Here is a 15,776-nt window from a genome sequence, read left to right on the forward strand (position 1 = left end):
AGCCCGACGTGGGATTCGATCCCGGGTCTCCAGGATCGCGCCCTGGGCCAAAGGCAGGCGCCAAACCGCTGCGCCACCCAGGGATCCCTCCCTTGGGCCTTTAGAGGGAACACAGCCTTGCTAACATTTTCATTCTGGGCTGCCATCCCCCAAAACTGTAAGTTAGTAAATTTCTGTTGCTTTAAGCCACCCAGTTCATACTATTTTGATACTGTAGTCCTAGGAAACTAAGATAATTATTTTCCAGTATTCTAGTTTTCATTTATGATTTATAAATTACCACTGAGGAAAGATTTCCTTTATTGCATTTCTTGTCATATACTTTTGTTTTTGGGGGGTAAAGAGCAGGGAATGGGAACAGATATAATGGCTTATCTCCATTTGCTACAGATCTAAAAAACATACACAAATCTTCCTTTTTTAGTTCTATCGTTTTGTCCTTTTCAAGATATATTATTGAAGAGTTTCTAAAACTTATTTTTTAGATCTGATTCAGTTTGGGGAATGCTGATTCTACCATTAAGTGGCTTGACCATGATGTATTAGTCTGCTTAAGCTGCCACAACAAAGTATCACAGACTAGGTGACTTAAATAACAGAAATTCATCTCCTTACAGTGCAGAAATCCAAGATCAAGGTATTGGCAGGGACCTCTCTCCTTGCCTTGTAGATGGCAGTCTTCTATGCTTTCTCATGGTCTTCCTCTGGCTATCTCTGTATAAATTTCTTCTTCTAAGGACAGCAGACAAATTGGATTAGGACCTTACCCTAATGTCGCATTTTAACTTAATTACTCCTTGAAAGAGTCTGTCTCCAAATACAGTCATTCTGAGAGTAGTGGTGGTGAAGAGTTCAACATATGAATTTTGGGGGTGGGGTGACACAATTCAACCCATACCAGATGCTATTAATGAATTTTTGTTTTCCCATATGTTATTACTTATGTCAACCATTCACATTTTACTTTCAGCTCCTATGGGCATATCTTTTCATCTCATTTTCCACTCGTATTTTCTATTATTGATAATGCCAACTAAGTGTCACCAAATATTAATGGTGGTTAATATTTCTGGCTTTTTACCATATTTCAATTCTTAGGTACAAAATTTTGCTTTATAAATACTATCATGCTCCAAAGTCTAGTAATAGAGTCTATGAGTTAACTCAGTATTGAATTTTATCTATGAATGTCCAATGTTATCAACAGGAAGAATATATTTAATTTCCTTTTGTCCCAACTTTCGTCTTAGCACTAATAGGATTCTTCTCCCAGGTCCTGACCTGAAGGGTAGCTTGGCATGCAGAGTTCATTACCAAACTTCCACTGCCCACATAATATGGCTCTACTGAACTGGGGAGAAAATATCTTCTACTCTTTCTTTACTAGACAGGTTGAAGCAGTCAGTAGTTCTTTGACTGGCAGTAATACTTTTAATTCCCTTAATGCACTGCTGCCAGGGTTCTGTCTCCACTCTTTGCTATAGCTATTAATGCCAAGCATCTATGGCCATGCTATGTTAATAAAAATGAGTCTCAGATGAATTGAGAAGGAAACGAAGGGTAGCTTTTAGTACAAATGATCCCTGAAGCCAGAAAAAGCAGTTCCCATTCAGCTGTCAGTTTTAGGGGTGAGTACAACATAGACAGAGATGAAGGGGTCTCAGCTTTTGTCCATCTTCTTTCTCAGCAGCCCTATTGTTCTACAGATTGGATGGTGTGAAACTGCTGATCTTCAACTCATTTTGATCTTGAAACCTCACAACTCTGTGTGGTTCAAACAAAGATATCTGAAGGTAAAATATATGTAGGGAGATGCTTATCCTTATTGGTTAAGAAAATCACCCCAGAATCTGCAATTGGTGCTTCATTATACCTAGTTATTAATTAACTAGGTTAACTATTAACTGCTTCCCTATAAGCAGTTAACTATTAACTGCTTCCCTAAAACTATAAGCAGTTTTCTGGAATTTATATAACTTCAAGCATTGTTTTCTGTACATTGCCTATTTTTCTTCCATTAAACAGAAATAATGCCTAATGTCTACATATGAGAAATTTAGGAAGGGAAAATGAGATTATAACTGAAAGCACTTTGAAAGCATATAAGGTGCTATATAAATGTTGTTTGATAACAAAGTACAGGTGTTTATTATTCATATAATATTTATCAAATACCTAATATACAAACATTATAATTCTTAAGTGAACAAAAGACATTTAGTTCCTGCTCTCAAAGAGCTGACACTCAAAGGAGAGATGTACACTTTTTAAATATATGTCCCTCTGCACTTGGCAGAAATTGTATCAGCTATTCTGTGTGCCAGATGATTCAGAATTATTAAACTATAATAGAATTCTAAAATCGTATTCTCCTAGAAAAGTGAGCAATGAGTCACAGTATTTAAACCTTAAGCAAATAACTTCTCTTTATAGAATGAAAAGGTTTCCAAATCAGCTAACAATCTAGAATTCTAAAAGGATAAAGGAGATAGCATGGGTCCAAGCAGAATGATAAATTCATAAAGCATTTTTATTATGAACATTTTCAAATATATATATATACAAATATATATATATATATTTGTATATATATATAAAGGAAAACAGTACATGAACCAGTTTCAAAACTTGTAATAAGGATCTTCAGTACCTTTTCTCCTGAAGGTCCCCTTCTTTAAACTTTTAAAAGAAAATACATCATAAGTTGCTATAAATTATACCTGTGTTTGCTTTAAAACATGCAGAAAATCTGTTACCAATTACATCGATTTTTTTTAATCTATCACACAAGACAAAAAAATCTTAGAATACTAGCATTAACACAAGCAATATGATTACTTAAAACAGGATTTTTGCTGCTCTTTGTCTTTAGACAACATATCACTTGAAACTTACAGTCAAATTACTGTATTTTAAAGTCATTCTCATGAGTTTATACTATCAAATGTGTACTGTTAGGTTCATTTGATTCAGTCTGACTTTATATTCTTAGGGGCAGAACTTGTTTATTTTGTTGGTTACATGTATTTGTCTCATTATATAAAATATTTAAATGATTCCAAAGTAAAAATACAAAAGCAAAATATATTCCCTGACTCTTTGGCTCATTCCTTCCCTATAAGCAATCATTTAAAAAATCTAGACACAAGTGAGAGTAATTTACCTCAGATAAAATAATTATATATGTCTCAGTGTTGTATCTTAATGTCTTTTAGCAGCTTGAGTACAGTTGAAGCAGCATTTCCTAGGAAGGTTGTAGTAGATTTTGATGTATATCATACAAGTGATTTTCTTTCTTTATAGGCCTAAAACCATTTAAATGTTTTAAAATGTAATTAGGTTTAAGGAACATTGGTTTACTATAAAAACAAACATAATCCGTTTGTTTCACTTTCTTTGTAAACCATTTCATTGCTAATAGTTTTTCAATGAATATAAGAACTCAGCTGCTTAGTTCTGAAAATGCAGTACAGTTTTGGACTTAAAAGAGGGAATCTGGCAGTGTCTAGCAAAATCATATATGCATTTACCCTTTAGGCCAGCAATCACATTTATAGAAATTTATCCTGGAGATAATTTGACAAAAATTTGAAAATACTTAAATGTTTGTTATAGCACTGATCATAGTATCAAAAGACTATAAATAATGCAGGTGTCTGTAAAGAGGGGCTTGGTTATAAAATTATGGTTTATCCTTGGTGGAATGCCATGTAGTTGTAAAAACAGGAAATACCTTTGTATATTGTGTTGGAGTGATATCCAGGATCCTTTAAGTGATAAAAAAAAACCATAAGATTTTTCTAAAATATATTCTATAAGAGGATTATCTGTGTTAGCCCATTTGCTGACAGAGTATAGTACAATAATGATATGCAGAATAATAACCCCAAGGAATTACAGAGATAAATCATTAAAGATATGTGGTACTTCTTAAGCTAGGAAAGTTAAATAAGGTACAATAAGGAAAGTGCTTTACCAAAGGATAAAATTGGTTACAAAGTTAATCAGAATATGTGATTTTTCTGTTCATTTAAAAAGACTATATATTTGAATTTCTATTTTCAACTCCCAGTTACTCTTAAATTCTAATCAACATATATTTCTATTTTAATTTTTTAAATTCTAGTTGAACATATATTTTCACTCTAGAGATATGTGTATGTTTTTAGCAACCTGCTCACAAATCCTTCATTAATCAACCAATCCCTTAGTGTCTGTAAATACACAACTTCAAAAAGCACTGCTCCTAATTAGATCAAAATGAATAAGCTTTGAAATACAAAATCTGTATCGAAAGCGATTACTTAAGCACCTATACTTATTAGTTACTTAAAAGTTGTTTCATATTTTATAATTAGCAGTAAAATGGCAAATAATATCAACAAAACAATGATACATATTTAAGGCACAAAATTATAATCTCACATCATGAGCCATTAAAAAGGCATTTTTCCATTAGATAATTTAAGAAACAAAACAAAACATTACTGCTTAAAATAATGTAGTGGGTTTTATTACATAAATCTGCTATATATATGCAATTTCAAATTGATAAACACCAAAATGATAAAGAGGTATCAAATGATACTGTGAGGCCTGAGGTACTGCAAGTTTTTTCCCACAGTTTGTGGTGTCCATTTTAAAATTAAAGGATATATACTAGGACCTAATAAATGATTGGAGCATTAGACAATAAACATTATAATACTCAAGACTAGAATAACAAAAAGAGTTCTCAAGAACATTTTGTTTCCTAGCTTGGATTTTTAGAAGAGTAGAAAGAATAGATTACTGAGCTTATTATAAGTGAACATTTTAAGTATCTACTTCCAACCAAAATTAAACATTTTATGAATCAAAATCCCCAAAAGTGTTTTAGGTACATGACAAGAGCGAGCCACAACTGGCGAAGAAAGAATATTCCTTTCCATTACATGCAATTCCTTGTATATTTAGACTTATTAACTTCAGGAAATTTAAAACTCAACAGGCACAGCAACCAGATCCAAGTAAATGTAATTACGTGACATAAGGACTCTTCAAAATAAGTCTAAAGGCACATTACCAAAAACTATATTGTTTAGTTAAGAGGAAAAGATTGCCAGGAGGACAAATCCAAGGGAATGCAAGGATGGCTTACTGTGAAGAAATCTATCAATGGTCACATAAATAGGTCAAATAAACTCCAAGATCAAGATCATTTTAACCCTAAAGGAACTTGACAAAATCCAACATTCTTATTTGATTAAAAGAAAGGAATCAAAATTCAGTATTTTACATAAAGTAGAAGAATTCTTTCATAGCATGACGGGGAATAATTCTCTTAATGGTGAAATACTGGATGATTTCCTAATAATTGTTCAAGCCTAAACAAGCAAGCCACTATTTAGAATGATTCTGGAAAAATTACAAAGTTTAATTAAAAATAACACACATTAAAAAGGAAAAAAACACAAATCTAGAAAAAAAATGTACAAATTCATGATTATCAAAAATTTGATGCCTTTACTAATTATTAACAGTAACCACAAAGGAAATAAAATTGAAAAAGAGATCTCAGAACACCTGGGTGGCTCAGTGGTTGAGTATCTGCCTTTGGCTCAGGTTGTGATCCCCAGGTCCTGGGATCGAGTCCTGTATCAGGTTTCCCATGGGGAGCCTGCGTCTCCCTCTATGTCTCTGCCTCTCTCTGGGTCTCTCGTGAATAAATAAATAAAATCTTAAAAAAAAAAAAAAGATCTCAAGCTACTCTAATTAGAAATATCTATAATAAAAAATACATTACATCTATATGAAAAAAAAAACTATGCAACTTTAGTAAAACATAATACAAAGAAAATAAATGGAAAAACTTAATACATTCCTAGAGAGGAAGGATGAGTACTGTAAGGGCATAAACTATAAATTACTTGGAGAAAAGTGAACATATTAGCAATTTAAATTTTATCCAAATCCAAATGCCCAATTCGAACTGGGAAAAATCACTTTAGAAGGTACAAAACACAATGAATAGAAATAGCTGAATTAGCTTTTTTTAGGAGGGTGTTAGGAAATATATGATAGGTTTATTCTTACCAAGCATGAAGACATGAAGTAATAAGAAAAATGGAATAAATAATAAAATAGTAAAGACATAAACACTAATAGTAAATAAGCAATAAATTACAATAGTAAATCAAATACATAACAGGAATTTAAGAGATCTGGATAGTGGGGTTACTTTTAAAGAACATTCGAATCAATAAGAAACACATTAAAACAGGTGGGCAATTAAGATTCAACTATTATCAAGACTATGGAATTATAGCCAACCTTGCTAATGTGTAAAAACCCACAAAATTTTAAAAAGAGAAAATGCAATTTTCTATTAATTTAGCTATTAGTTTCAAAAAAATCCAAATACTCAGACCTGAAGAACAGATATTTTTAGAAGTATCATTTCTGTTAGAAGAGTAAAATCAAAGCAATTTGATAATATGTGTCAAGAGTCTTAAAAGTATTCATATCTTTTGGTTAAGTATTTCCACCTTCTGGAACTCTGACCTAAAAATTTAATTCCAAAAATAGAAAAAGGTTTAGGCTCTAAAATTTTAAGTTTTAGCGTGTCTATAACAGTGAAGAAATAATCCACCCCTCCATCAATGAAGGACTGCCCATGCACAGGAGGGAGCTATCTGTGACCACTGCATGTTACCAAAGAAAAATGATGACTCCTTCCCAGATCCCAAGAGCAGAAACAGAGAACAAGGCTTTCTTGTTAGGTTAAGACACAGTATCTCAAATACCAGACACATGTTCAGCATTAAGAATTCTTACCCTTAGTTACTTCATTTAATCCTTTACATTAACCTTATGAGGTCGGTATTACTTCCATTAGAAAGCCTGCCTACATGTCATAGACTTCCAGATGTCTATGTCTTTGAATAGCTGAAGTTGAATTTGAAATATGAATGCCAGGGGTCTACTATAAAGAAGTCTATATATTTTAACAGACCTAGGGGAAACAATTCAGTTCAGTTCAGAAATTTAAACAAAAAGGTATGAATACTTACAAAATGATCTTATTAACTTATATTTCCTATGTTTGATGAGAATTTAATTTTCTTTAAAGACACAGATTTGGGAGCTGAAGAAACACTACTTCCTATGGATTACCTGGGATGGTGCAAAACCAGACATGTGAAAAGCTGAAAACACAAGTGGCACCTCCACCTTCAGGAGCATTTCAATGTAGTGAGTGCTGCAAAAATATACCGGGTGGATGCCAGATTCTATAGTGTCAGTAGGTAGATACCTCTGCATAAAAAGGAGAAACTGATAATTAATGAATATGCAACTAATTTAAAATAATCAAACCAACTTACCTAAATCTTTAGCTGTGAACTGCTACTTCAAAATTAATGTGGTGGCCTAACAAGTTACTGTAAACATTCTAATTACATAAGTTAAAAAGTCAGAATGTTGAATACTGTAGAAAGAATAAATCTCAAGGTAATATTTATACCTTCCAAGACAAAGGAGTAAAGTTAATATTGTAATTTAATGCCTTGTGGAATGAAAGGGATAGCTGTTGTATGAAAATATAAATGTACAAGTACACATGTAATAAAGCTTTTACATTTTAATACTGAGTGTATTTCTATATGCTTGGTATCCTTGGCTTTGGCCAATGATTATATCACATTAAAAAGTTTGAGTTCATCAGCTCTTCAGGATATTTGCATAGTCCCCTTTTGCTAAGATAGTGTTAAATAACCCAAATCTCAACTTGAGTTACTAATAACTGAAATTGGAAACTCTGTAAGAAATTTATTGCTAAAACTGGGAAAAAATGCATAATGCATTTTTAGATCAGCTATTTTATTTATATTTATATAAAAATTTTTATAAAAATTACATATATAATTTATATATTTTAAATTTTACATTTATTTATTTGTCCATTTATATGTGTACATATACATGCATATCTTACAAACCTGCACTTTTCAGCAACTTCTTCATAAAGTTGGTTATATTTTCAGTTTGGCTCTTAGGTACAATTTATGTCATCATGATTGTTCTATAATACTTCAATGAGTATTTCTATAAATCCAATATCTAACCACATTTTTAAAACAAAGAATAAACCTGGGAGGCATCATTTTGTGTCAAGAAAAACTGATACACTAGCAACTATACCTGATAAACCTGTACTAAAAATTTATATTCAAATTAGTTCTGAAGAATACATAATTCAGAAACTTCCAGAAAGGCATTTTATGTTCTTACCTTTACTGAGTAACTGTAACAAAGAAAATTAATGCTTTTAAATTAAAACAAATTAAATTTATATATAACAATTGTATACAAGTTAAAATAAGGATTTCTTTCAAACTTTATTGCTAAAGTGCTTTTAAGGATTTAGGTTTAACTTATATACTAAAATTTCTGAAACCAGTGAGGTAATTTATCAGTGGTTTTCCTGTTTTATAAATTATCATTAAAGGACAATTTATCATTTCACATTGCATACATACATAAGAATATATGTAGAAATATATATATATATTATGACAGGCTCTCAGAGATACCACATAGTACACACAAAATAATTGTATATACTGATGACTACCGACATAACTATATAGCATATTAGTGGACAGTGGACAGTCAACTTCAAATGAATGTCTAGGACAAAAACAAACTTTCTTTTGAGTAGTTGAAAATAATATACACTGGGAGGCCTGGGTGGCTCAGCGGTTGGGCAGCTGCCTTCGGCTCAGGTCGTGATTCTGCCAGGAATCTGGATCTGCCAGGATCCGGGATCAAATCTCGCATCAGGCTCCATGCAAAGAGCCTGCTTCTTCCTCTGCCTATGTCTCTGCCAACCTCTCTCTCTCTCTGTGTTTCTCTCATGAATAAATATATCTTTTAAAAAATGAAGTTTAAAATAAATAAATAAATAAATAAATAAATAAATAAATAAATAAATCAACAAACAAACAAACAAACTAATATGCACTCACAGCCACTGGGGTGGCTCAGTTAGGTGTCTGACTTGATTTCAGATCAGGTCATGATCTCAGGGTCCTGAGACTGAGCTCCTATTCAGGCTTGGAACTCTGTGGGGAGTTTGCTTGAGATTCTCTCTTTCTCCCTCCGCCCACCACCCCTCAACATGTACATGTACACATGATCGGTCTCTCTAAAGTAAATCTTTACACATATATATGTATATATGTATATATATACACACACACACATACACTGAGAGTATCCTTTATCTTCTTTTATGAAATACATGTTTCACTAATGACTATTTGCATAGTAGAATTAACAAATCTAACAAACAGCAAAAAAAACAACTTATACATAACTATTAATTTTCAATGCAAGCTTAGGTTAATAAGTTCCAAATATATGTATAATAGTAGTGTAAGAAATGTATGCATAAGAAATAATTCTTTTTTTGAGAGAGAGAGAGAGCGCGCACGAGCAGGGGGAGTGGGAAAGAGAAAGAGAGAGAGAGCACAAGCTGGGGGAGTGGCAAGCAGAGACAGAGAAGCAGGCTCTCCGCTGAGCAGGGAGCCTAACATGGGGCTCAATCCCAGGACCCCAGGAACCTTAGCAGAAGGCAGATGCTTAACCCACTGTGCCATTCAGGTGCCTCAGTTCTTATACTGTATCTTTTCTATGTTGCATTGAAAACAATATATTCAGAGTAGGTGTGTTCAGAGGTGAGACAAAAGGCTAATTACACTCTCAGGGGAAAAAAAAAAAAAAAAGCTAGTATATAATGGAGTCCCAAAGCTTAGGCATGAGTTTTTCTACTCTTATAGATTATCCTCTGTTGGAAGAAATCATGCCATACTTTTCTGTAAACAATACAGCACCCAACACCAACCCTTGCATAGAGTAGTTATGCAACAAATTATTGATTGAATTACAAAAGATGTTAATGATTGCATATTGTAATCATAATACACTCACTTATAATAAAAGTTTTACTAACTGGTCTATTAATTGCCATTACATACCCTAATTTATGGTAAATAGTGTTCATAAACCAGATCAATAATGACAGCTGTGACCCACCTAAATACAAGAGTCTTCTGAATCATCAAATTATGAAGTCTGTTTGTTATACTTTTAGTGTTCTGCTGTATTTTGCTTAGTCACAACTCTCTGAAAAGATGGCAACTTTTAAAAAAGGTAATAACCCCAAATAAAATTCAGAATATAGGATTAAACACAATACATATAGGAAAACAGCATTTAATATATCATGTAAGTAACATAAAACTAACATACAAACTATGCTATAATTGTGAAAAAGAATATCAGTAAAATCTTTTGGGTTGATATATACTAGAAAGTATCATAACATGAAGCAAGGACTTTATAAAATAACACTCTTTAGAATGTTTTACTGTAGTGATTAAAAATGAAAGATACAGGACTTAAAAAATGGACCTTAGTAAGCAGTCTTTTGGTTTTTCCTTTCCACTACAGGTAGTTCTGATGAGTCATTCCATTCCTGACACTAGTTCCAAGTTGTTATGGAAATTAAATAGAAAGACCCTATGAAAAAGATAAACTCTCCAAACCAATTTAAGTGGACCCAATCTAGTGCAGTCCAGTCCTCCACTCTGGGGATCTGTCAGCAGAGAATGGACCATGTTTTATTGGTAATGTTGCAGTTAATTTGTGCATCACGTGCATCATGCAGGAGGTGAATAGAAAACTTTTTTTTTTTTTTAACTCTGATTCTATAATTCTAAAAAACAAATCTTTCTCCTCTCTGGGGAGGGGGGGAAGCACATGGGAAAATGGAATCTTTAAATATGGATCTAAGATTTAAAGTTATATACACAAGAAAGGGGTTTTGACACTAGTTCTGTCCTACAAGTAACAGGTCACATGATTTACTATTGTTAATGCCTTGCAAATGGTTACAAGTGTGCCAGGACATGCTGATGGTTGTAATATTTAAATCTAAATGTATATTTGAATGGTATAGGAATTAACTCTAAACTTGCTGTGTTAACTGGTTTTATTTTGTGAGGAGTAAGAAAGGAATAAATGTATATATCCACACCCATTTTTATATATGTAAAATATATGTAAAATACAATAACTATCCCATGATCTTCCTGCAGAACTATACTAGTTTTTTGACTATTACTTTAGCTTGATTTATCATCAATGGAGTTTTTGTCTGTATGTGAATGTGAAATAGTTTTTTATTTGAATTTTGTTTTCCTTTTGCATAAGTTTTACTAACAGAAGGCATATGTGATTGTTAGTTTTATCGAAATTACTATCTGAGATTAGGTATTCTTACATGGAAATAATAGATTTTTTCAATCTTTTTTAATCTATCATTTTATTAACTTTTATGTTAAAATTAGTCAAATTCTAATTCTTGATGAAATTCCATAAAGAATTAATATATTATTATTTAGGAAGGTCTTTTTAAAGAGTAAATAATAATAGAAGATAATTTAATACAGTCAATACATTAAATGATCCTTCTTGTCTAAATGGCTCCAAAGGGAAATTTTTTTCAAATTACTTTTATTTCACATGAGTAGATAGTCTATAAAATTTTGAGAACTTAAAAAAAAAAAAAAAAAAAAAAAAAATTTTGAGAACTTCAAAGTAATATATCATTATTTCCTATATTGCTTATCTGAGCCCAATTTTTTACACCTTTTGATGCAATCTGCTTACAACATTCTTAATGCAAAGGACTATTCTCTTTTAAATAATTTTTTAAAGTAGTAAAAGCTTATTGCCCTTTATATATTTGTATTTAAATACTAATTCACACACTCAACACCTATTTGTTGAATTAATTACTATTGGAAATAGCTTGGAACACAATGGTAAACAAAACAGAAAAAGCTCCCCTCCTAGTTTTTACACATTTAAGTGTATAAATACATACACAAATGAAGTTGCATAATAGGAATTAACATAGGCTACAGAAGAAGAGAAATGGGGTAATAAGGCTGAAGAATGCAGGTCTGGGGTGTAGGTCTGGGGCACAGGCTGAATGAAGCTTTTTTAAGGTTGATTATAATAATGAGATTGAGCTAAAGATGATGGACAAGTTTGTGCTATTAATAGCTAAAGCCAAAGTACCTCACCAAAACTGCAGGTTAACTTATTTTATCAACATGCGTAGAAAGCGTCACTGCAATGTTTGAGACCAATGGAACAAACAAAATAGTAAATACTGTATTACGATGATTACTGAATGCACTAAGTGGCATAGAAAAAGCACCAATCCATAAGATGATTAAATCAAAAACATTTATAACATGCAGTTGTGACTGCTGAAACATTAGTAACTACACTATAAGGCACTGCATAAATGTTCATGGATAGGACAGTTGCACCAACAGAAAAGTGTCAAGGCTTTATGTCAAAAGTTTGTCTAAACACCTTGAGTAATATGTCACTCCATTCCATTCACAGATCTACAGTCCATATTCAATCATGCTATTAAAATAAGTCTAATAAAATCCAAGTTGCTAGAGTCTTGCCTGAATTCAATTTTATGGGAAGAAACCCTATTAGAGCACATCACTGTTACATTAAAAGTAATGTTATGAAAAAGTCTGTAGATTCAAAGCAAAAAATCCAACTTTATAAAATTATGGTTAAAAAAAGTTGACTCTTGGGACGCCCAGGTGGCTTAGCAGTTGAGCGTCTGCCCCTGGTTCAGGGCGTGATCCCAGTCCTGGGATGGAGTCCCACATCGGGCTCCCTGCGAGGAGCCTGTTTCTCTCTCTAGGTCTCTGCTTCTCTCTCTCATGAACAAATAAAAATATTTTTTTAAAAAGGTTGATATTTGGCAGTGCCACAATCTGAATGCTAAGCTAGTGGAAAGCAGGTATCATTCTCAAATGCTTGACATGAAAATGTATGCCTGGATTCAAAATCTATATTCATTATCAAAATTATCAAAAGATTTTTCAACATTGCATTTGTAAATGGAAGAGGGAAATATCTAAGATTTTTAAAATCTTCATGTACAATTTAGAGATTTGTTCAAATTCTGGTGAACAGAAGGAAAGTAGTTCCATTGATTAGAGAAAAACTGGTATATATACTCTTTTGCCATTTGCTTCTGCTTGTTCATGTGAGCAAATTTCTCATTATGCTGAAGTACAAGCGCTGGAAATGCTTATTCAGGAATTACATCCAGCTATTTCAAGCATAAAATTATAGAATCTCAATATTTATAATATATTCCTCCTTGATTCTTGGCTTTTGTGTTCCTTATCACAATATATACTGTAAAAACATGTTATATATGTTTTCATTGAACTCCAATATGCTCCAGCTCCCTTAACTTATCTTTGAGTGCCATGTGATTGCATTGTCCATGCGCAGTATGTCATAGGAAAGATTTGGGACATATTGGCCTATCTTGTACACTAGATAGTTTCCCCATGTTGGAGATCTTAATGGCAGTAAGTAAAATGAAATACAGAAACGTCAGTAAATTGAGGGATGCTTTTACCACTAAACTCTAAAGTCTCATGAAGCTAGTAAAACCCTTTAAAATACACTATAATACCATAATCAGAACTCATCATAGATTTCCAAAATGTCTAGTTTTCCCCCTCTGCAGAATATTTTGAAAATTTTGATTGATCTTCTTATACTGTAATTTATCTGATTCTTTCTAACAAAGTAACAATAAAAAACATTCAGTAGTTCTTTTTACATATGTACTTTTTATAATTTACATAAATGGCAAGTTTAAAATTTATTAATCCATCTATTATCACTAATCTTTCATTCAGATACCATTAGGTGTAAGACACCAAGTATTTGGGAAAATGTCAAATCTGTATCTTAAAAGAGAATCAGCCAAAAAGCATTCAGGTACAAAATGAACATAAATTATTACAGAGCCCTCTACAAATAAGATCCCAATAAATTTAAATTGGATTTGCCTTAAAATTTAACATACTCATTTAAAGACAGAGTAAAAAGTCTTACAGAAATATGTAGTCTTGGCAACCAAAGGAAAGCAGAGATCAGAAGCCTGGAGAACTGCTGAAGAAATCTAAGTGTTTTTTCTTTGTCTCCCAACATTATCATGAACAAAGAAGATACAAACCAGTCATGGCCAGCATAACTCCCCTGCAGGCAGACTGAACAGCACAGTTAAGGAACTTCTGCAATATTTTATCATACAAGATGAAATATAAGAACTTCATTAATATTCACTTCCAGGATTGCTATCAGGAAAGAGATATTGATACCTAGTCCTCATTTTATCTTCAACCAATTTTCAAGCTAATATGCTATTTACTTACATAAGTAATGGAGGCCAATGGCACTAGCAAATGCAGAAAAAACGATCTGCTATGTGGCAACATTTATTCAAGTCATTAAAATAATAGTACAGACTCTTTCTCTGGTTTAGGTTATCTGCTAAATTACTAGCATAATCAAATATTTTAAAAATCCATACATCTTTAGAATTTGGTAATGCAAATGGTTTGTATATATTTTTTCCCCTTCAAGTCAAACCTATTTCTGAAAAATAATTAATTCAAGTAAAATAAATGTATGTTCTATTGTTATTCTAGATTTACTAACTCTAGAAAATTCTTATTCTAGATATGCTAAACCTATTTTTAAAAATCTTATATATATATATCTGAAAATAAAGCCTAATAATCACTTTTAGATTCAAGAAGACTGAATTTATTAATTACTACCGAATTGAATAAAATTAATATCTAAAATACAGAATACTTTTAGGTGCATCATAATGAATCAGCAATATAGGTTAAAGTATTATTTAGCATAAATGTGTTAAGGTACCCTATCAAAGAATTATGAAAAATAAATAATGTTCTATTACTGTGAATCCACTCAAAAAGGATATGAAGAGAAGATTTTATGGGAGCTTGCTGCTGTTTCAGGAATCTCTCACAGTGCTTTAAAACCAAGGTAAGATCATTTTCTGCACTGTCTTTTAACAGGTTGAGGAACTGGCCATATCTACATTAAAAGCCCACAAAACATACAAAATTGAAAAATATCAGGCCTGGCATTGCAAATTCACTTTTTAAAAGCCATCAAGCATAGTCCTCTTGAGATCCCAAGGTTTTTAAGTTTTCAAATTTCTACTTCTAGGATAACTATGCTATCCAGAACACTTATAGGGAAAGCTTAACACTCAATGTAAGTTCCTGATAGTTACATTTGGATTAGCAATAGTTACCTGGTAAATACTGACAACTTTAAGGAAAAATAAAACACTAATGAGAGAGCAAAACATAGACACTATAGATGAGAAGAATATAATCATTTTTCCTGAACTTAATCTAAAACATGTAATGTTGACAAATTAGACTGACAGAATGTTAAGTCTAGAAGCAATTTTAGATCTTTAGTCCAGAGGTTCTGAGAGGAGGCACTTGCCCTCCTGTGGCCACTTGAGAAATTCATGCGGGGTGTTTTTGATTGCATAGTGACTGGGTTTACTAATAGTAGGTGGTGTGTGATGGTCGGTCAGGAGGTTAGATGTGGGACAGTCCTGCACAACCACTTGCAAATGTCCTGCCTGTTATTTGCATGGATGAAGAAGCTATTTATAATTATCTGAAACCAATTCTGTTTTATATAAGATCATAAAATATTTTTTCTCTATTTTTTTTTTATTATACACTGAAGGCAACTATGTGTAAATCAGGAAAAGACAGTACTTTCGTTGTTTGAAGCCTGAGACTCATTCACCATTTTGGAAAGTCACTTTGCCA

General features: G+C 32.3%; 1 protein-coding gene and 1 long non-coding RNA gene across 9 annotated transcripts in view; one reads left to right on the forward strand and one right to left on the reverse strand.

Annotated features, from left to right (window-relative positions):
- LOC144316055 (uncharacterized) overlaps positions 1-15,776 on the forward strand; it is a 117,159-nt gene that overhangs the window by 50,306 nt on the left and 51,077 nt on the right. For both annotated transcript variants that reach the window (XR_013381856.1, XR_013381857.1), the window contains 4 exons: positions 1,688-1,793; positions 7,112-7,233; positions 10,495-10,714; positions 14,895-14,964. This is a non-coding gene — a long non-coding RNA (uncharacterized LOC144316055). The remainder of the gene's footprint in view (positions 1-1,687; positions 1,794-7,111; positions 7,234-10,494; positions 10,715-14,894; positions 14,965-15,776) is intronic.
- TBC1D32 (TBC1 domain family member 32) overlaps positions 1-15,776 on the reverse strand; it is a 211,104-nt gene that overhangs the window by 14,672 nt on the left and 180,656 nt on the right. For 3 of the 7 annotated variants that reach the window (XM_077901385.1, XM_077901378.1, XM_077901406.1), the window contains 3 exons: positions 14,900-15,015; positions 14,002-14,156; positions 7,156-7,296 (listed from right to left, as the gene is read on the reverse strand). In XM_077901385.1, the coding sequence (XP_077757511.1) occupies positions 7,156-7,296; positions 14,002-14,156; positions 14,900-15,015 (412 nt within the window). Of the gene's footprint in view, positions 1-7,146; positions 7,297-10,077; positions 10,168-14,001; positions 14,157-14,899; positions 15,016-15,776 lie in introns of those variants that run through there. The other 4 variants (XR_013381757.1, XM_077901391.1, XR_013381762.1 and 1 more) reach the window with 4 other exon arrangements.

Source organism: Canis aureus, chromosome 1, assembly GCF_053574225.1.
Source record: "Canis aureus isolate CA01 chromosome 1, VMU_Caureus_v.1.0, whole genome shotgun sequence".
NCBI classification, from domain to species: domain Eukaryota; kingdom Metazoa; phylum Chordata; class Mammalia; order Carnivora; family Canidae; genus Canis; species Canis aureus.